The sequence below is a fragment of the Magallana gigas genome, chromosome 5, assembly GCF_963853765.1.
Source record: "Magallana gigas chromosome 5, xbMagGiga1.1, whole genome shotgun sequence".
NCBI classification, from domain to species: Eukaryota; Metazoa; Mollusca; class Bivalvia; order Ostreida; family Ostreidae; genus Magallana; species Magallana gigas.
The window spans coordinates 1,336,581-1,359,319 of record NC_088857.1 but is presented as its reverse complement, the minus strand read 5'-3'; the positions used below and the strand labels follow the sequence as shown (position 1 = coordinate 1,359,319).

Sequence of the window (22,739 nt, the reverse complement as noted above, 5' to 3'; positions counted from 1 at the left end):
CTTAGCCTTTCATATTAAAGATATCATGTATAGATAGAGTTTTTATTCTTTCACTATATGTGATTTTGCTTATTTGTAAATATCAAAAATAGGGAACAAACTAAAATGTGTTCATCGTCATCTATTATTGACAAAATTTATAGCGTGATTAGATTCAACCAGGGACGTATATATATATATATATATATATATATATATATATATATATATATATATATATATATATATATATATATATATATATATATATATATATATATATATATATATGTCTCTGATTTAACGTATCATAAAAAAGGGGGTGATATGGAAGGATTTTAATCATCGGGCTCGAAGTCCTCCTTGTTAACGTGTTATATGGGCGCAGACATTAATTGTGTGACAACTGTTTGTGGCTGATGAAACTATTCATCTACATCGCTAAACACAATGAAACTATACACTGATCGAGGGAATTTCAAATCTTTGAAGGTGATAGCAGCGCTAGAATTCACGGGACTGTCTTATTCATTGACGGAATGTGGCCTGGAAGGTAAAGTGAAAACAAACATGCCGATGTTTACATCTGGAACATTGCATGATCACACTTCGTCGATGTGCTCCATCTGTTGATCTTAAACAAGATTTCTGTCTGATTTATTGCATTACAATCTGATATGAAATTAGTTTTGAAGAGGGGTGTGCTATAATCGATAGTTCAGAGAAAATACGACGTAGATTAAATAATTCTTTTCTTTTAAAAACTCTTTGTAATAAAGTTATTCCTTTTTTTAAATAACTTTGTGCGCAAATCTAGAGTGTGATTCAGACAGTGGTGTCCTTTTTTTCTACAATTGACTGTTACTGTAACTAACTAACTTACTACTCGATTTACTCCACACTATAACCAAAGTAACTAATTTGTTCCTTTTCTGACTTCTAAGCTACATGTACGTACAATGTATCACTGATAAAGAATACAATATAGTAAGGCCACACTTATATAATTTCTTGTTTGTCAGACCGCACACGCTCATATTTAAATAAAACTATGCAAATAACATTATTAATTTCTGGCATCCAGGAAATTCTGCGCTGTTTTCTGTTCCTTTTTCGTTCTTTTCTTGCATTTTTGATAGTTTTAATTTATAAATCAGAAACAAGTAGAAGATATATAACTGTCCGCTCAAATTTATTTATGTAGCGCTTAAAATTTTTTGCTATAAAAAAAGAATAATTTTATTATTTACTTGCTGGCCGGCTCTTACCCTTTTTCGCTAAATGTACGACGAACAAGAAATTATATTGGTGTGGCCTAAGACACCTTCCAGACTTTCAGAGTGAATTTAGGAAATTTTGTTTACTACATGTACTACCGTTCTATTCTATGATATTAATTTACCTACAAAGGTGTATACAACACAACTATTTTTACTGTGTTCTGCACACAAGATACTGTTAGCTATTGCTTACTGACTAGACAAGATGCTTTGTACTGGTTATAGATTAGAAATGAGTATTTACATGATATGTGCGACAAAATAACTGCAATGGTTCATGTTGCTCACCGTGTAATTTGGAGTAAAAAATTACAGTACTATACGTACAGGGCTGTTTCTGCCTCGTATAATTTTCACCCTTCTACACTTGCAATAAGTTTTACTCCGTCTTGAATTTGCCCAGACACAGTTGTGTTTAAAGAGAGATAATGTGAGACATTGGAATTCGGTTAGTTTTAATTTTTCCGCTCAGCTGACAACGAGGGCAAAAGGGGCAAAAATAAAACAGGGTTGAATATTTTGCTGTATATAGTAGCAAAGTTTTTGCAAAGTGAATAAAAATATCTATGTAGAATTCCATTATTTAATAGCCAATAAATAAATAAATGATAATTTAAAAGCTAAAAAGTACAGTACGTTGTACAGATAGAAGTTGATTCAATAATGATCTTTATTTTTAAACTTACAATTTCAATTACATAATCATCATAATGGTATCATAACTTTGGTGAATATTAGCTTGGCATTGCATCATAAGATGCACAGGACACTGACTGAATAAAGGAAATGTTTCATTCACAAAATCATGTCAGAGAAACATGTCTGGGAGATTTGTAGAACATCCTGTGTATGTTAACGATCGTTAGTTCAATTATCTCGCGCCTTGATGGGTGATTTCTCTTGTCATCTTGTATGTTACAATCATTGATCAAATACTTGTCTTGTATAGATGGATTAAAATAGTTCAGACCTGATAGATGATGCCATTTTAGTCAGAAAATTTAAGAGTAGATGTGTATTATGAAAATTTGGAGTTAAGACTTTGTGAAAGAGGTAAAAAAGATTCCATTTTTAGTTTTATATATTTTAAAGCATCAAATTAGTCTGCTAAAAATTTTGTATATTTTTTTATTCTTATAACACAAAAAAATGATTTTTATCCTTGTCTTCAGCTTAAAAGAAGGTAGGACTGGAAACTTTTTAAAAAAATTGTTTGTCTCTGATGGGATGATTTTGACTGCCTTTGAAGTGTTTTTGTTAGTGGACAGCAGTACATTTTATTGGTGTGTTACATTTCTTGTTACAGAGCGAGTGGTCCCTTACCTGTCTGGGACGAGTTTACCTGTGCTAGAGGTCAGCCCCCAGAGGTTCCTCTTCTCACCTAACACAGCCACCAGGTAAGACATTTTGTGTATGAGTTTCTATTCTTATTTTAGACAGGTCATTCACCAGGAAATCTGTGCCTGGGCTGCATTCTGTTGAAAAAATGTATGATACTGTAAGCCAGATTTAGCTCACCTGAGCTAAAAACTCAAGTGAGCTTTTCTGACCACTTTTTGTCTGGCATCCGTCCGTCCGTCTGTAAACTTTGTACATTTTCGACTTCTTCTCCAGAACCACTGGGCCAATATCAACTTAACTTGGCACAAAGCATCAATTGGGTAAGGGGATTCAAGTTTGTAAAAATGAAGGGCCACGCTCATTTTCAAGCGGAGATAATTAGGATTTATTGAAAATTTGTTGATATTTTTTCATAGATCTTCTCAGAAACCATTTGGCCAGAAAAGCTGAAACTTGTGTGGAAGCATCCTCAGGTAGTGTAGATTGAAGTTTGTTCAAATCATTGTCGCCGGGGGTAAGGTGGGGCCAAAACGGGGAGTTTTACATAGAATATATAGAGTAAATCCTTACAAATCTTCTTCTCAAAAACCAATCAGCAAGGAAAGCTTAAACTTGTGTGGAAGCTTCCTCATGTAGTGTAGATTAAAAGTTGTGAAAATCAATACCCCCAGGGGTAGGGTGGGGCCACAATGGGGGGGGGGTCATACTTTTACATGGGAATATATAGTTTATATCTTTTAAAATTTTCTTCTCAAAAACCATTTGGCCAGAAAAGCTAAACCTTGTGTGGAAGCATCCTCAGATGGTGTAAATTCAAATTTGTACAAATCATTGTTCCCGGGGATAAGATGGGGCCACAATAGGGGTCAAATATATAGAGTGAATCTTTTAAAATCTTTATCTCAGAAACTAATCAACCAGGAATACTGAAACCTGTGTGGAAGCATCATTATGTAGTGTAGATACAAATTTTTGAAAATCATGACTATCGGGGGAAGGTGGAGCCACAATGTAAAGGGGTCGAACTTTTAAATAGGAATATATGGTGTAAATCTTTTAAAATCTACTTCTCAGAAACTAATCAGCCAGGAAAGCTGAAACTTGTGTGAAAGCATTCTCAGGTAGGGTAGATTCAAGTTTGTTCAAATCATGGTCCCCAGGTGGAAGGGGGTGCAAAAATTTACATAGGAATATAAGAAGATAAAATTTAAAATATCTTTTTATAAAAACCATTTGCCAAGAAAAGCTGTAAATTTACTGAAAGCAACCTCAGATAATGCAGATATAAGTTCTTTCAAATCAAAATCTTGAGGAGTAGGGTGTGGCCTTACGGGATTCCAATTTTATGAAGGAAAATATTTTAATTATTCACAAAAAATGAAATGTTATGATATATAGTTTTACTTATATGTGAGCATTTCGACATATTGCTGATTCTTTCAAATTGATTAGACTTTGTCCCCAGGACGATTCTTGGGCCTCACAAGGGGTTCAGAGTTTGATGTAGGTTTATATCCTTTATATAAACAATTGTTAAGGTTCTTTTTGAGAACTGCAATGCTCAACAGGTGATATGACTATAAAATCATGCTTTTAGAAAAGGGACTTGATTATAAACATAAGAATATCCAGAGTAAAAAAATGGACTCTTACTTATACAGGATCTACATGTATTATACTACATTGCCAAGATAGTTTGAATTATGACTCTGTTAAGCTGATTTTATCATACCTATTGTTGCTCAGGTGAGCAATGTGGCCCATGGACCTCTTGTTTTTATTTGCAATGACTTTATTTTGTTATTTACAAGTGATGAAATGGTTTGCAGTGACTTGTTTATAGGACTGAGCCTTAAGCTCTTTATTGATGATATTACAAAAATACCGGAGATAATAAAACACTGATTTGCTGTGAGAAATGTTTTGGAAGGTTAATGTGAACCTCTTGAAATTCTCTTTTAATGAAATAAAAATTGGTTTACAGTTAATTCATGAATATCTTTAGTCATGAAGAGAGATTCTTTGCACACAAAACAGTACCTGACTATAAGTTATGCATAGCTCTAGGTACATGTACCTTATTCTTTACCTGTCTGGTCACAGACTTTTGGTTCTTTGCTTACATTTTACTGCTTTAAAAGTTATTATACCCTCGTTCCGAAGGAGAGGGGGGTATACTGTGTTACCCTTGTATGTCTGTCTGTCTGTCCATAAAAACAATTTCTGTCACATTTTTCTCAGCAACTATTCATTGCAGGTGTTTGAAATTTTTAACACACTCTTCATTTAGGCATGCCATATGCCTATTTTTGTACCAACTGGACGTCAAAGTCCTGTTAAATGTTGACTTTGCTTATTTTGTTTATTCATATCTGAGCAGGGGTATTACTATTGAATAATCACAGATACTTGTTTGCATACCATCTAATATGAAATGTTGTTGTATTCCACAGATACATATTGAACAAGAAATCTGATGAGGATGATCCTAACATAGACAAGTGGTTGGAGTGGGAGAGTGTTCAACTCCAGGTAATGTCCTGTCATTGATCCCCAGGTGGGGCTTCAAATCTGTGTCAAGGTGATATGTTAATGTCAACCAGGTGTGATTGTGATATAGTACTTAGGTGTCATATTTATGTGAAGTTGAAATCAAATACATGTATCTGCTTAAGTTTAAGGTGTAATCATTTAAAACCTGTTAACTTTTTAAATTATATTAATTAAAATACTGAATTTGTAAGACATAATAATGTATGTCAAAGAATAATCACTGTACCTTGTCCCTATCAAATATCTAAGTGAAATTTGATTTCTCAGTGATCATGGTTTAAGGTTAAAATTACAGTTCTGTAGGTGTAATCACAGTTCTTGTCAACGTGTAATAACAATTCTATGTCAAGGAGTTATCTCAGTTCTGTGTCTAGGTGTTATCACAGTTCTATGTCATTGTGTAATCACAGTTCTGTGTCTAGGTGTAATCACAGTTCTGTGTCAAGGTATGATGAAAGTTCTGTGTCCAGGTGTAAACACAGTTCTATGTCAAGGTGTAATAACAGTTCTATGTCAAGGAATAAACAAGAGTTGTATGTCAAGATGTGATCACAAATCTATTTTCAAATGTAATCATAGTTCTATATCAAGATATAAACACACAGTTCTATGTCAAGGTGTGATCACAGTTCTGTGTCTTGGTGTATTCATAGATATACATATTGTATGTCAAGGTGTTATCTCAGTTATATGTGAAGGTGTTATTACATTTTGGTGCAAGGTGTTATTTCTGTGTCAATGTGTTATCACAATTCTTTATAAAGGTATAATCACAGCTTTGTCAAAGTGTAATCATAGTAAGGCTGTGTCAATGTATAAACATTGTTCTTTGAAATGGTGTATTCACAGTTTTGTGTCAAGGTATTCTTATTGTACTGTGTCAAAGTCAGGTATAATCTCTTTCTGTATAAAGATGTAATTACAGTTCTGTGTCAATATGTCATCATTGTTCTGCATCAATGTGTAAACACAGTTCTATGTTAAGATGTCATCACTGTTGTTTCAAGTTGTAATTACAGTTTTGTGTCAAGGTCTAGTCACAGTTCTATGTTAAGGTGTAATCATATTTAGTCAGTAATTTAGTGTCAATGTGTAATAACTGTTCTCTGTCAATGCAATTCAATGTTAAATGTCAAAATGTACTCATTGTTCTTTGTATTTGATATAATCACAGTTGTGTTTTAAGTTTAATCACAGTTCTTTGTCAAGATGCTTCACATTTTTATGTCAAGGTGTAAACATGTGTCAATATAATAAATTTTTTGTGTTAAGGTGTTACGACAGCTAAGTATGATTACAGCAATGAGTCAAGGTGTAATCATAATTATGTTTCAAATTGTAATCATAATTCTTTGTTAAGGTATATTCACTTTTGTTTCAAGTTATAATTATACTTATGTGTCAAGGTGTAACCACAGTTCTGTGTCAAGGTGTAATCATTGTTGTATGTCAAGGTGTGATCACAGTTCTGTGTTTAGGTGAAATAACAGTTCTATGTCAAGGTGAATTCACAGTTCTATATCAAAGTGTTATCACAGTTCTTTGTTAAGGTATAATCACTTTTGTTTCAAGTTAAAATTATACTTATGTGTCATTGTGTAATCACAGTTCTGTGTCAAGGTGTTAACACAGTTCTGTGTCAAGGTGTAATCACAGTACTGTGTCAAAGTGTAATCACAGATCTGTGTCAAAGTGTAATCACAGTTCTGTGTAAAGGTGTAATCACAGTTCTGTGTCAAGGTGTAATCACAGTTCTGTGTCAAGGTGTAATCACAGTTCTGTGTCAAGGTGTAATCACAGTTCTGTGTCAAAGTGTAATCATAGTTCTGAGTCATTGTGTTATCACAGTTCTGTGTAAAGATGAAATCAAAGTTTTATGTCACAGTGTAATAACATTTCTGTGTTCAGTGTTATCACAGTTCTGTGTCAAAGTGTAATCACAGTTGTATGTCATGATGTAACCTAAGTTCTGAGTCAAGGTGTAATCACAGTTGTATGTCATGGTGTAATATAAGTTCTGAGTCAAGGTGTAATCACAGTTCTATGTCATGATGTAACCTAAGTTCTGAGTCAAGGTGTAATCACAGTTGTATGTCATGGTGTAATCACAGTTCTATTTCAAGGGGTAACCACAGTTCTCTGTCAAGGTGTAATCACAGTTCTGTGTCAAAGTGTATTCACAGTTCAGTGTCATTGTGTAATCACAGTTCTGTGTCAAGGTGAAATCACAGTTCTATGTCAAGGTGTAATCTGAGTTCTGAATCAAGGTGTAATCAGAGTTCTATGTCAAGGTGTAATCACAGTTCAGTATCATTGTGTAATCACAGTTCTGTGTCAAGGTGTAATCACAGTTCAGTGTCATTGTGTAATCACAGTTCTGTGTCAAGGTGTAATCACAGTTCTTTGTCAAGGTGTAATCACAGTTCAGTGTCATTGTGTCATCACAGTTCTGTGTCAAGGTGTAATCACAGTTCTGTGTCACAGTGTAATCACAGTTCTATGTCAAGGTGTAATAACAGTTCTGTGTCAAGGTGTAATAACAGTTCTGTGTCAAAGTGTAATCACAGTTCAGTGTCATTGTGTAATCACAGTTCTGTGTCAAGGTGTAATCACAGTTCTATGTCAAGGTGTAATCTGAGTTCTGAGTCAAGGTGTAATCACAGTTCTATGTCAATGTGTAATCACAGTTCTGTGTCAAGGTGTAATCACAGTTCAGTGTCATTGTGTCATCACAGTTCTGTGTCAAGGTGTAATCACAGTTCTTTGTCAAGGTGTAATCACAGTTCAGTGTCATTGTGTCATCACAGTTCTGTGTCAAGGTGTAATCACAGTTCTGTGTCACAGTGTAATCACAGTTCTATGTCAAGGTGTAATCACAGTTCTGTGTCAAAGTATAATCATAGTTCTGAGTCATTGTGTTATCACAGTTCTGTGTAAAGATGAAATCACAGTTTTATGTCACAGTGTAATAACATTTCTGTGTTCAGTGTTATCACAGTTCTGTGTCAAGGTGTAATCACAGTTGTATGTCATGATGTAACCTTAGTTCTGAGTCAAGGTGTAATCACAGTTGTATGTCATGATGTAATTTAAGTTCTGAGTCAAGGTGTAATCACAGTTGTATGTCATGGTGTAATCACAGCTCTATGTCAAGGGGTAATCACAGTTCTGTGTCAAGGTGTAATCACAGTTCTGTGTCAAAGTGTAATCACAGTTCAGTGTCATTGTGTAATCACAGTTCTGTGTCATTGTGTAATCACAGTTCTGTGTCAAGGTGTAATCTGAGTTCTGAGTCAAGGTGGAATCACAGTTCTGAGTCAAGGTGGAATCACAGTTCTATGTCAAGGTGTAATCACAGTTCAGTGTCATTGTGTAATCACAGTTCTGTGTCATTGTGTAATCACAGTTCTGTGTCAAGGTTTAATCACAGTTCTATGTCAAGGTGTAATAACAGTTCTGTGTCAAGGTGTAATCACGGTTCTGTGTCAAAGTGTAATCACAGTTCTGTGTCAAGGTGTAATCACAGATCTCTGTCATTTTGCAATCACAGTTCTGTGTCATTTTGTAATCATAGTTATTTGACATTGTGTTTTCACAGTTCTGTTGCATTGTATTATCACAGCTCTGTGTCTAGGTGTTATCACAGTTCTGTGTTTGCATAAATCTGTCCAATTTCAAGTTGAATTAAATGATATGTGTTAAGGTTAAATTATAGACCTGTTTCAAATATGGAACAAAATTTAATTACAATGTGTCACAGGACTTTGTAAGTTACATTTGTATGCACTTTGTCTTTGACCCATTATAGCATTATGTTTCATGGTGTACTGTTATGTGTATCAAGATGCAGTAATTTGACTTATATCAAGAGTTAGGGATCTTATGGTGCTGAGCATTAGTTTAGCAAGTATATAATTATTATCCTGTATGGTTTTCTTCCTTAAGCACACTTTACACATCATTGATCTTTTGTTCAAACAAAAAAAATCATCAATTGTTCCTCTCCTTGTTCTAGCCTTACCTGGTTCGTTACCTGGTCAGTGTTTTTGTTCACAAGAAGCCGGACGCCGAGTCTCTGAACAGACTGCAGCAGCTGCTCAAGTTCCTGAACGCCGAACTCAAAAGTAAATCACTGACCAAGGTAATTATAGTCATGATTTCAATCTTCTTCTTGGGTTCACCCCCTGTTACCTTATACAGGGACTTAAACATATTGAAAACATTTTTAAAACTTAACTTACTAATAAGTAGTCTTTTACTTTGATACTATGTAAGTGTTTTTGTTAAATGATCAGACCAAGGACTGTGCAGCAGATTTTGTTCTCTGGGCATCCCTCTTCCCTGTGTTCAAAGGTGCAGCAGAAATTAAAGGTAGAGGAACTTTTCAACAAAGTTTATTCTTTAGATCTCAATGCTTAGGAGTTACATGACTGTGCTTGTGAAGATTAATTATCATAATTTATAACCAGGTGCTCCTTTTGTGACTCTTTGCTTCTAATAATAAAATGCTACCCTGACCAACAATAAAGTAAAGGAGAGAATGAGAGAAGACAGTTTTTTATCATTTGTAGAATTATATAATTTGTTAAAATGGATCAAGTAATAAGAGTATGAGTTTGATTCCCATGAAATGGCATCTGTAGTGAGTCCTTGTGATTACAGGGTGGGAGGGCCAGTACTCTAACATCAAGTCCTGGTTTAACACCATCAACAGTCTGCCATGTTGTCAGACAGCCCTGGATAAAGTCATACCAGGAGGAGACACCACCTGTCTAAAGGTTGTATTGGATGAATTTACCATAAATAAATTATTCTAGTCCTTAAAACTCTTTAGAACTTTATTATAATATGTAAATGAGCATGTAATTTAATTATACTTATGGATGTAATATACACAGGCCTCTCTGAACACTCAGCCTGTTCCATTGTTGGAGACGGAGACCAGACAAGAAGAACCAGTTCAGAAATCAAAGCCACAGAAAGTCAAAATGGAAAAACCCTCGGAGACACCAACACCTGAAGAGAGTCTGGTAGGTGTCTTAAAGTGTTGTTTACTTTGTCAGTGGTGCATGTAGCTTAGAAGTCGGGAAACGGATAAATCAGCCTTATTTAGTTTCTAAAAAGGAATTAGCAGTTCTAAGCAAGTGAGGTTAAGAATAACCAAGCATGGTTGACGAAATAGAAAAATTAATCTTGTGTTCATTTTTATCATGAAGAAATATTCTCAGTTTTATATTACAGGGGCCAGGCCTGTTTTGACATTGATTTCAATGAAACCATAAATGCCAAACCAGGCTTGGCTCCTGTGGTATTTATTTTTCTCTATACTAAATACCTGTTGACTAAAGAATTGATAAGTGGAAATTTGTCATTGTCAGATATCCATTAAGTTGGCATTTGAACGTTAAAGCAAGAAAGCTTATACATGTATATTCAGGGTTTAATTCATTTTACATTGTTAGCTCACCAAGGAAGCTTCACCTGAGGAAATTCAGGCTGCTAAAGAATCATGGCTGACTGGGAAGTCAAAATTCCCTAAGCCGAGAGAACGAAAACACCCCATGTGAGTCAGCATTATTGTAAATCTTATGACAAAGTCTATGTGGAATTAAAAAAATTCATTACAGTGAGATTAGTGAACACTAAAACAATAAAAAATGTCTGACGAAGTTTTTAATTTATCAAATTGTAGTTACGTGACAACGTAATATTCATATTATACCGGTACTTAAAGTATCATCAAGTATTAAAGACATAAGACAAGAAACTGTTTTTCTTATTATGTATACTTATAAAATAAATTGCTAATATGTTTTTGTACATTCATTTTTTGTTGTCAGTTTTTTTTTACCATAACAAATATATGTATATGTCTGATATGTAGGTCTGAGATGTGATGTAAATTAATTTGATGTTTAACACTGCGGGCTTTATATTTCAGCTTACCAAAGTCAGGGGAGAGAAATCTTCTGATCACCAGTGCTCTCCCTTACGTCAACAATGTTCCTCATCTTGGTAACATCATTGGTTGTGTGCTCAGTGCCGATGTCTTCTCAAGGTCTCTGCTTCATTATTTACATAGACATAATCTCAAAAGATGGAAACCAGAGTTGCTGTTTCATGTTATAATCATTAAAGATCCTCAAAATGTTTTAAATTTACAAACTATCATTTAAAAATCAAAAGGTGCTTTTTAACATTAAAAAATATAAGAGGTAATCCATCTTTATATGAATTGTTTGTATTTAATGAACAAACTTTATTTGAAACATTTGTGACATAAGACCAATATCGACATGTATTATGACATATGAAGGCTATTTTTAGATATTGTCGACTGCGAAACTACAACTGTCTGTACATCTGTGGAACAGACGAGTACGGGACAGCGACAGAGACAAAGGCGATCGAGGAGGGAGTCACTCCGCGGGAAATCTGTGATAAATACAATAAAATACACGCCGAAATCTACGACTGGTTCAACATCTCGTTTGACAAGTTCAGCCGGACCTCTATACCAGAGCAAACAAAGTAAGTATTGTACAGAGTCTGTCAGGTTTTAGTGTTACTGTTAGATTTATCATTTGTTCTCATCAATTTGAATGAGGAAAAGAATTTTTCAAATTTGATGTACATTTTAAACTGTATATCAAATAACTTTAAGTGTTGCATGATTTTTTATTAAAAATAGTCAGATATACATATGGAGATCTACTGATACATATGGAGATTTCTGTATTTATTTCAAATTATCTCAATATTTTCATTCAAAGGTGTAAATTGTGTTTGATATAATACATTGTGAATATAAAATGATTTTGAAGTCTAGTGTATTCGTAACTGTTTCCAACTCTCTCTGTTAACAGAATAGCCCAGGACATTTTCTGGAAGCTGGAGAAGAATGGCTTTATCTCCAGGGACAGCGTGGAACAGCTGCAGTGTCAGCAGTGTTTACGGTCAGTGATGCATGAAATTCACCCATGCATGATATCAAACACCGTTTGTAGTAACTGAGATATACATGTAACATACTCTGTATATTTGCTGACATTCGTTGACAAGTTTCTGACCGGCCAGTTTGTGGAGGGCACCTGTTCCCCCATCTATGTTTATGATAACTCTTTGTTTATATTGCTGTCTTTCATTGACAGGTTTCTGGCTGACCGGTTTCTATAGTGCACCTGCCACCCCACCCACCCCCTCTGTCTATAATAACTTAGATATACCATACTCTGTGTTTGAATTGCTGTCTTTCATTGACAGGTTTCTGGCTGACCGGTTTGTGGAGGGCACCTGTCCCCTCTGTGGCTTTGACGATGCCCGTGGTGACCAGTGTGATGGGTGCGGTAAACTACTGAATGCCATTGAGCTCAAGGACCCCAAGTGTAAAGTGTGTAAAGGCATTCCCCAGGTCAAGTCCTCAAACCACCTGTTCCTAGATTTACCCAAGGTAAGAAAATTTATATGTTCCTAGATATACCCAAGGTAAGAAAATTTATATGTTCCTAGATTTACCCAAGGTAAGAAAATTTATATGTTCCTAGATTTACCCAAGGTGAGTCAAGTGCCCTGTTCCTAGATTTACCAAAAGTAAGTTAAGTTACCTGTTCTTAATTTTATCCAAGGTAAGAAAATAATCTGTTAAAAGATTATCCAAGGTAAGTCAAGTTACCTGGTTTTAGATACATGTATACCAAATATAATCCTAATTTCTTGTTCCTTGTTTAAACAAATTGAGTTCAACCTGGTGAGGTACAATAATAAAGTATGACAATTCACAAAATTAGCCATGAAAAAACAACATGTATTATAAAGTTTGAAACTATTTTCTCTGTTATTTAAGTATTAATCATGGAATGGAATTTATTATATGGATAAGCATAGCATGTTTATATTTCAACAGATAGAAGATAAGTTAAAGGCCCACCTGAATGCTCAGTTTGACAAAGGGATTTGGACTAACAATGCTCGAGTCATCACCAACTCTTGGATTCGAGATGGACTGAAGCCACGCTGTATCAGCAGGGACCTCAAGTGGGGAATACCAGTCCCTCTAGAGGGGTACCAAGACAAGGTATGTGGACAGGGACCTCAAGTGGGGAATACCGGTCCCTCTAGAGGGGTACAAAGACAAGGTACGTGGACAGGGACCTCAAGTGGGGAATACCGGTCCCTCTAGAGGGGTACCAAGACAAGGTACGTTTGCAGGGACCTCAAGTGGGGAAAACCTGTACCTCTAGAGGGTACAAAGACAAGGTACGTGGACAGGGACCTCAAGTGGGGAATACCGGTCCCTCTAGAGGGGTACCAAGACAAGGTACGTGGGCATTAATTCTCCTACAGGGAGACCAATGTAAAGTACACATATCTACATCAATGTCTTTAGAGGGCCCTGGGGTTTCAAGTACTTTTACATCAATACCCTTACAGGAACTTCCAAAAATGCATATGTACATTCACGTCTCTATAGGGATTTTAAGTTATGTGTACATCAGTACCTCTAGAGAGGTAATTTGTACATCAATACCTTTAGAAAAGTTTAAAAAAAAGGACATGTACTAAAGTTTCTCTTGAGGGGTTTTAAGAAAAGCTGTATTATTTTCTTTGGAGGGTAGCAAGATATAAACTGCAATCAACTGTAGGAGGAGTTCCAAGACTATGTACAAGGCACAGAATCAATATCCCTAGAGAGGTTATAAGACTATTAGTCAAGGAATTAATATTTTATAAATCTGCTGTTTTTTCTAGTTATATTAGTTTTTCATTGTTCATTACCTGTTGCAGGTATTCTATGTGTGGTTTGACGCCCCCATTGGATACATCTCAGCCACCGCCTCATACACCGACAAATGGGAGCAATGGTGGAAAAACCCCAAACAGGTAACCACCTCACAAAACCCCAAATATATAATCACCTCACAAACCCCCAAACAGGTAACCACCTCACAATAATGCCCTCATGAATGAAGATTTTTCCTTGAATTTGTAAAGTACATTTTCTAATTACAAAACTTGGAGACATGCCTTGTCCCATCGAAATCAACTGATGCACTTAGTCTCAGTAGATTATACTTACCTGAACATGTGTGTATTGATTAACTTTAACTGTTTTACACCTGTTCTGAAGGTGGAGCTGTAAATGTGTATATATTTTTTACCTTTACCTGTTTTACACCTGTCCTATAGGTGGAGCTGTACAATTTCCTTGGTAAGGACAATGTCCCCTTCCACTCGGTCATCTTCCCCTGCTCCCTGCTGGGCGCTGACGATAATTTTACAGTTGTTAACCACATGTCAGCTACAGGTGAGAGATCAGATAGATTTACAGGTACAGATTATTAAGGAATCATTATTTGATATTGTTGACAAAATTAGTGCCTGTTTTACAGAATACCTGAACTATGAGGACACCAAGTTCTCCAAGAGTCGGGGGACAGGTGTGTTTGGTCACCAAGCCAAGGACACAGGAATCCCAGCAGATATATTTAGATTTTACCTGCTGTTTGTACGACCAGAATCTCAGGTGAGTTAAACTCTCCCTCTGATGTAAGATCAGAATACGCAGCTGTCATGGCCAATCAAGAGAGAGCTAAATTCTTGAGTTTTTGATAAAAAAGTTTGTTACTTTTATGTATGTTTTAGTTTATCTATACTTCAGTCGGAGACTTACAGCACCTATAGTTTACATTACCTGCCCATGGCTAAGATTTACTTGGAATCTGATTGGTTCACCATAATTAACTCTCTGTTCTTTGACTTTCTAGGATAGCAGCTTCAGCTGGGATGATTTCCAGCTCAAAAACAATAGTGAACTTCTGAATAACCTGGGGAACTTCATTAACAGGCAGGTCATTTAGACAGACAGTATATTATAGGCTTACTGACAGTAATCTCATTTACAGAACATAGAAATGATAAACTTGAATTTCAGTTTAGCTTGTCATTGTGTTAATTCATAATGCCCTGTAACTCAGTCAGAAGTTGAGTAGAAATAAGTTTTAGTTGCACTGTGTGTGTATTTATATTTGTACTACTGAGTGTGTGTATTTATAATTGTACTATTGTGTGTGTGTGTGTATTTATATTTGTACTACTGAGTGTGTGTATTTATAATTGTACTATTGTGTGTGTGTATTTATATGTGTACCTTTGTGTGTGTTTCAGGGCCCTGATGTTTGTCAGTAACAGCTTTGGGGGTCAGATCCAGGAGATGACCTTGACCCCGGCCGACTTCCACCTACTTGCTCTGGTCAACCGTGAACTAGCCTCCTACATAGACAACATGGAGCAAATCAAGTGAGACCTTACTCAGTGGATTACTTTGTAATTTGTTAAAGAGAGAGTGTGTGTAATTGAAAAAATGATAAAGACCAGGTATTGCATTTTCACAGGATTTATGAGATTTTGCTGCAAGTTTATCAATTAGATTGGTATATAGATAGATAAGATTTTAATATTTTAACAAGATAGTGTTCATGATATCTTTTAAAGGGAAACCTGTTGCTGTAAACCTAGCTTATCACTCTTGCAGGATTGTTGAGCAACCTTTGCAAGTTGATCATCATTGTTAACCTGTTTATTTCATTGTATAGATAAAAAAATCAAATGACTGTGATAACTTGCATATGGCTGAAAATAGCCTCACATTAGCATTTGCAAATGAAAAGTGTTTAATAAGAAGTTAAATGTATATTGAGAAGTTCTATTATTTTGAGTTTTTTGTGTAATTTTGCTGTACTGTTGTGTTATAGACTGAGGGACTCCATCAGAAACATCCTGAGTATATCTAGACTGGGCAATCAGTACATGCAGGCCAACAAGCCCTGGGTTCTGGTCAAAGGCAGCGAATCAGACAAGTAAGTCACCAGTTAGTGACCTAGCTCATGACACAGCAAGTCTTTACTGCTAGTGGTCAAGGGCAGCGATTCAGACAAGTAAGTCACCAGTTAATGACCTCATAGCACAGTGAGTCTTTACTGCTAGTGGTTAAGGGCAGTGATTTAGTAAGTATGACAGCATTAGGAGACATAATTGTAGCTCATAATGCAATGAGTCTTTAGTACTAATGGTAAAGAGAAGCAAACCAGACAATTAAGACAACATTCATTAATCAGTTGTCTTTATAAGAACAAATTTCCATGCTAACTTCATTTTTATAAAAGGTACTCTCTGCTTGTAAAGAACTGAGTATTTTTGAGCTTTTACTACTTTTTCTTCGAAGGCAATTCAAGCTTGGTACATGTAGAAACAAATCATTTCTGAGCTTTTTGAATTATCATTTATAACAAAAGTAGTGTAATCATGATGGACACTGTTTATTTCCAAGCTCTGTTGCATTAGTACATAAGTGAATTTGTTTATGCTTGGTGGTATATCTGAGCTGTGTTTCTATGGTGACAGACATCGTGCGGGGACAGTGGTGAGTCTGTCAGCTAACCTGGCCACCCTGCTGTCTGTGCTAGTCCAGCCTTACATGCCCGCGGTCAGCGACACCATACAGGGTCAGCTCAGGACCCCACCCCAGTGTAACGTCATCTACAAGGAGTTTGTGTGTCAGCTACCACCCGGACATAAAATCGGAAAGGTACCAATGATCCAAGATATGTTCTATTTTGTACAGGGTTATTTTTGCCCCGTGTTATTTTTGCCGTCCTAAACTTGCAACTTCGCCATGTGTTGTATTTGCCCAGATGCGGTTGTGTTAAAAGAGACTTTATTTGCGACAGTGAAATTCGTCCAGCTTTAAATTTGTTATTTTTGCCTCGTGTTATTTTTGCCGTCCTAAACTTGCAACTTCGCCATGTGTTGTATTTGCCCAGATGCGGTTGTGTTAAAAGAGACTTTATTTGCGACAGTGAAATTCGTCCAGCTTTAAATTTGCCTGCTGACAAGGAGGGCGAAAGAGGCAAAAATAAAACAGGGACGAATATTTCCCTGTATACCATTCTTATTTTTGTTGATGTTTCATTAAAAAAGGTACATGTAGGTGCAAAAGAAAAAACATTTTTTCAAGTAACAATGAACATATTCATTTTTATAATAAGATCAGAATAGTAAAGTAGAAAATTTTGCTTAAGTTTTATATTTGACTTCTATGGAACTTGTTTCTATATTAATAGTCTAATCCTCAATCTCCTGAATTAGAGTGAATTGAAGAAATGTCCTCATCTGCTACATGTTGACTGTACATGTTACATTTACATTGTCTTGTGTTTTAAGATGCAATTTATTAAACTTTGAATAACCTTTCAAAAGAGCATTCACTTTAATACTGTAACAAGTGAAATTTTCAGATGGATTTCCATTAATATTTTTTCACATAAATTTTTTTTGTGCTAGATGTGTGTATGCAATTTCCCTTGAAACGTACTTTAAATGAATTTTAATTGCCTAAAAAACATGTTAACATGATTAGTCCTCTTTGTTATATGAATGGTAGCAGTTTTGACATGTAATAAAAATCATTTGAGACACATTTGCCTGTGTACTTCTCAAGTTGGGACACCTGATTTTGGAAGTGACCTTGGACCATTTCTGTCTTGTCAATCTAACACAAAGCCATCCAAACCTATGTCTAGATGAATCTAGCCCATCTTCAATCTTTAATTCTTTACTTTTTTTTAGCCTAGTCCGTTGTTTGAGAAAATTGAAACCCCTAAAATTCAGGAATTGAAGAAGAAATTTGAGGGGAAACCAGCTCCGCAGAAGAATGCCTCAAAGGTGAGTACAATTTTGATGGCAATGACTCTTTTTGGTACAAAGTACGTCATTCAAGAATCTTTGGTCTGAAGTAGGCTATAAAAGAATATAAACATTTTATCTTCCAATATTGTTCAAAGGCATCATCTGGAAATCCCGAGGAAATACAGAAACTGACAGATGAAGTCGCTGCACAGGTAATTATTTTGAATCTTTATCACTTATGTTACAACCTGATTAACTGGTTCACGGTCTAGCCTATATACTAGATAATTTACGACAAATACTAGAGGCGTTATAGGACTAGGTCATTTAAGAACTATTTGCAATGGCTAAGTACTTTCAAATCTTAGAAAAAAAAAAAATTTTTGTAAGTGAATTAAGTTTATTAACAATAATTGAAATATTCTTGCAATTGAATTGAATTATTTAACAATAATTAAGATTTACAAAACTCCTCTTTGCTCAGAAGAAGAACTCAATAAAATTAAATCGCCATGACCCTTCAGAGTCTTCACATAGGATGATTGGGAAAAATAATCTTACACAAATTCAGATACAAGTTGTACACTGTTTCAGTTTGGTAGTGTATTCTAATAGTTCCTAGTTAATATATTGTATATATATACATGTATATATATGCAGGCATGTAGCATCAGGGGGGGCCTGGCCCCCCCACTTTTTCTCGCAGCAACAAATTTTTTAAAATTTACATATAAAAAAATGAATTATAAAGGAGTTGGCCCCATATGGAAATTAGGAAATGAGTAGTCAAATTGAAGGTACCCCCCCCCCCCCCCCCCCCCACGGATTAGGAATTTCATGATTTGGAGGGAAAAATTTTTTGGTAGGGAAGAATTTGTTTTTGGAAGTATAGTTGAGTAAACCCCTCCCCCCCCCCCCCCCCCCCCCCCCCCCGGATTATGATTTTGAAGATTTTTGGAAACTTAAAAATTTTTTTTCTTTTTTTTTTTGCTTGTCAAGATTTTTTGGATGGGTCTGGCCCCCCCACTTTCAAAAACGATGCTACGTGCCTGATATGTAGCTTATTTTTGTCTGTCAGGGAAACCTCGTGAGGGAGCTCAAAGCCAAGAAAGCGGAGAAAGCTGTGGTCACTGAGGAGGTGGCCAAGTTACTGGCCCTGAAGAAGAAACTGGCTGAATTAGCGGGGGAACCTGCTCCAGCAGGAGGCAAACAGAACAGCAAGCAAGCCAAAAAGGTTCATAAAATTCCAAAACTAACCAAAATCTAGGAATATTTTTTTTTTCATTTATTCAGTGTAACATAAGAGTTAAAATTTTAACTAATGCAGGGTGATGGATAATTCTTCTTAACATATGTGAATATTATGTATGCTTATGGTAGGAAGCATTTTATATAAAAAAAAAAAAAAGCCTCCAGATTTATTCTCTATGGTGTTCTTGGGTAGGTCTTCCTCATGAATTTACATCCTCATGAAAACAAATTTAGAAAAAAGTTACCTTTCTTACCGAAACTGAAAACCGGTGCATCCATGAAATTTAGCAAATTACCCACAATCCACAAAAACTGGCCCCCACAAATTTAAATAATTCCACAGAAGATCAGGAAAGGAAAAAAAATCCTTTCTTGTAGGGAATAAGGAGCTTGTATGGGTGGCTATTTCTTTGATAAATAGTTTTACTGTATACAAAGGAAATCTTTTAAAAACTAAGGAAAAGATCAGGAATGTAAATTTTTTGTTTTTTAGGAAAGTAAAAAGCCAGAGATGGAGTCATCAGGGACAACAGCCAATGGGGCGGTGGACAGCCAAGAAGTGGAGAGACTGACGGAGGCCGTCTCAAAACAGGTCCATCCACCTACTTACATTCACATAGTATTCCTCCTCTATTTCTTACGGAAACCGAATGTGATTCATAGCTCTATAGAAATTACAGGGCTGAGGTCTATACGATCGGTGCAAACAAGTATTTCATTGTCTTTAATCTAAGAAAAATTACATCAAACTTAAATTCCCCCAAAATAGGAGCATTCACAGGCTATTCTATTGACTGTAGTGATGTACATTAACAATAATATAGTTGCTTATACCTGCTCTATAGGATTAATTCAATTATGCAAAAATAGGTACATGTTTAAAAATAAAATGTTTGTAAAATGCTTTCTTTGGTGATTCATGTTGGCTATTAAGGTAGAAATTAAAAAAAAAAAATAATGCGGGTTATGTATTTTTTTCTGCAATGCTGGCAACTAACATACCCGCATGAATCACCAAAGAAAGCATTTTATTGTTTAAATAACATCAGAATGGATTAATTGTGTGGATATATATCATTAGAATACATCTATTGTATAGTACAGTTGGTAGTGCATTTTTATCTACATGTTACATCAGAATACATCTGTTGTACAACAGTAGGAAGTACATTTTGATATTTTTTATAGAAGTACCATCTGAATACATCAATTGCTCAACAGTAGGAAGTACATTTTTATCAAGTATATGTTTAGTAGAAGTACCATCAGAATACATCTATTGTACAACAGTAGGAAGTACATTTTGATATTTTTTATAGAAGTACTATCAGAATACATCTATTGTTCAACAGTAGGAAGTACATTTTGATATGTTTTGTAGAAGTACCATCAGAATGCATCTATCATGTAACTCGAGTAAGTCTGTATATTAAGTGTGGAATTACAGCATCATAAAAGGTCTTTTCTGGAAACAGGCATTATTCTCTACACTTAGTATGAGAATACATTATCATAATAGATGTGGAAAACCTCTATTCTAACAGGCATTGATATCTATGTTTGTGGGTATGATAAGGCAACTCTTTTAGAGATCGATTGAGTAAAAATTCTCATCAATATCTGATCAATATGATGTTACAATAAGCAGCATTAGTCATATTTTATTCAAGAAATCTGTCATTTTTAACTGAATATATCTTTGATTTCTCTGTATTACTCAAGTTATGAATGAACTTTGGAGTAGTGTTACACTTTTTGGTTTTTTGTTAAGGTAAATAAGTGATCTATTTTTAACTGAAAGGGGTATAATGGAAAGACAGCTTCAAAAGGCGACTCAATTCTGAAGTAGAAGTATAATTCTTTAGTGGACATATTCACTTGATATTAATATTCAGACTTTGTTTTCATAAAGATAAACAATTTTTAAAATGACAAAAATATTGACAATCATAAAACTCGAGTTGCCTTAAAGTACCCGTGTTTTACTAGCTGCAATAATGTAGCCCTCTCCGATTTTTATATCTGATGTTTACCGAAAAGAAAAAGAAAAAAAATTGGGAGAGAGCTACATTATTGCAGCTATTTTACATGAAACAAGAATACACTGTTTTTTGTTTGACCTGTCTATGAAATATTTTGATTCCCTAGAGAAAAGTGGGGCCACAAAGTGGGGGGGATTTTTATATGGAAATAGAGAAAAATCTTCTTACAATAATAAAACAACAAAAAGAGTTTGGTATTTACCCTAAAAATATGAATAAAAATCAGCAGATTTTTTCAACTTTTCGAGCAAAATCTACTGTACTTAGTTGTCAAGATATATTAATTTCAATACTAATGCTGATTTGATTAGAGTTATGGCTATATTGTTGATCAGGTGAGCTATGTGACCCCTGGGCCTCTTTTTTATTTTCCTATTGAGGGAACATTTACCCATTCTGACACATCTAGCCTCTCTTTTTTTCAGGGGTTATTGGTTCGGGATCTAAAATCCCAAAAAGCAGAAAAATCCCGAATTGACTCGGAGGTTGCTGTGTTGCTGGATTTGAAGAGAAAGCTGGCTGTGGCCCAGGGACAGGACCCCGAGGCCCTCACAGGGGGCAAAGGGAAGAAGGGCAAAAAGAAGTGATCAGAGAGGCCTTCACAAGGGGCTAAGGAAAGAAAAAAGAAAGAAATAAGACGAAAAAAGTGGTCAGAGAAGCCATCATAGACAAAGAATTGTGAATACCAAGAATTTTTAATTTAATTGAATTTATTATTTACTGTAATATAAAAACATTAAAACATCACTAATGGAGCCTTTTTTTTTTAGTTGAAAATTGTTTGCAGCTTGAACTTCAAAAAATTGCTATTGCAATGTGTAATTTATTGCTTGTCATTCATGATTGAACAAAATAACCTTACTAAAAGTATGTGTGGAAAAAGTAAAATGCAGAGGGTTCAAGTACTTGTAGCAATTTACATCGTTGTCATTATGATTTCATAAGTATATTTTAATGACTGAGTATTTTATCATTCACCAATGAGTCAATTGAGAAATAGATAAACTCTTAAGGATAAAACCACATCACACGTCAATGGATACTTAGCTGGGAAGGCTAAACTCAAGCAGTTTGTGAAACCAACCTGAAGTTTTGATTCCGTAGCTTTGATGATGACACTTAGTGTTTGTTCGAGTGTAATACACTTCTACAAGGAGCTCTAGAAAGTTTGAACAGATACATGTATACATATATTACGAGTGGTTCAAGGTCAAGTTTTATTAACTTCCTATGTTTTATTATTTACTAAATATTACAACAATATAGACTGCCGTTCTCTCTCCCTCTCTCTCTCTCCCTCTCTCTCTCTCTCTCTCTCTCTAATTGGATAAAGGTACACCACCAGTACATGTATTGTTTAAATAAACACTTTTGTTTGTTTTGTTTTAGACAATAGTAACCAATAAATTGTACCACAGCTATACCACAATTCAAATAAGTCTTTGGTCATATGAATTTCAGAAAAACATGCAGAATTTGATTTTAAATTAATTGACAATCAATGTTAATATGAGTGACAAATTTATAAACAATTCATACATGTATGGGTATATTTGTTGCATATGACAGCATACAAATGTGTAAAAATTCTCTGATGATTGCTCTATAG

At 35.1% G+C, this 22,739-nt stretch overlaps 1 protein-coding gene across 1 annotated transcript; it reads left to right on the top strand.

Moving 5' to 3' along the window:
* The first annotated feature begins 340 nt into the window (after nucleotides 1-340).
* Nucleotides 341-21,945, top strand: LOC105327355 (methionine--tRNA ligase, cytoplasmic). The gene is made up of 25 exons (XM_066084516.1): nucleotides 341-532; nucleotides 2,566-2,656; nucleotides 5,054-5,132; nucleotides 9,169-9,294; nucleotides 9,449-9,524; nucleotides 9,816-9,931; nucleotides 10,052-10,183; nucleotides 10,616-10,716; nucleotides 11,095-11,211; nucleotides 11,481-11,684; nucleotides 12,020-12,109; nucleotides 12,417-12,603; nucleotides 13,057-13,227; nucleotides 13,938-14,033; nucleotides 14,340-14,457; nucleotides 14,543-14,676; nucleotides 14,918-14,997; nucleotides 15,318-15,449; nucleotides 15,905-16,009; nucleotides 16,554-16,737; nucleotides 17,778-17,873; nucleotides 17,993-18,049; nucleotides 18,916-19,071; nucleotides 19,582-19,680; nucleotides 21,556-21,945. Exons 1-25 carry the CDS (start codon nucleotides 430-432, stop codon nucleotides 21,715-21,717), a joined length of 3,012 nt encoding a protein of 1,003 aa, XP_065940588.1. The 5' UTR covers nucleotides 341-429; the 3' UTR covers nucleotides 21,718-21,945.
* The last annotated feature ends 794 nt before the right edge of the window (nucleotides 21,946-22,739 follow it).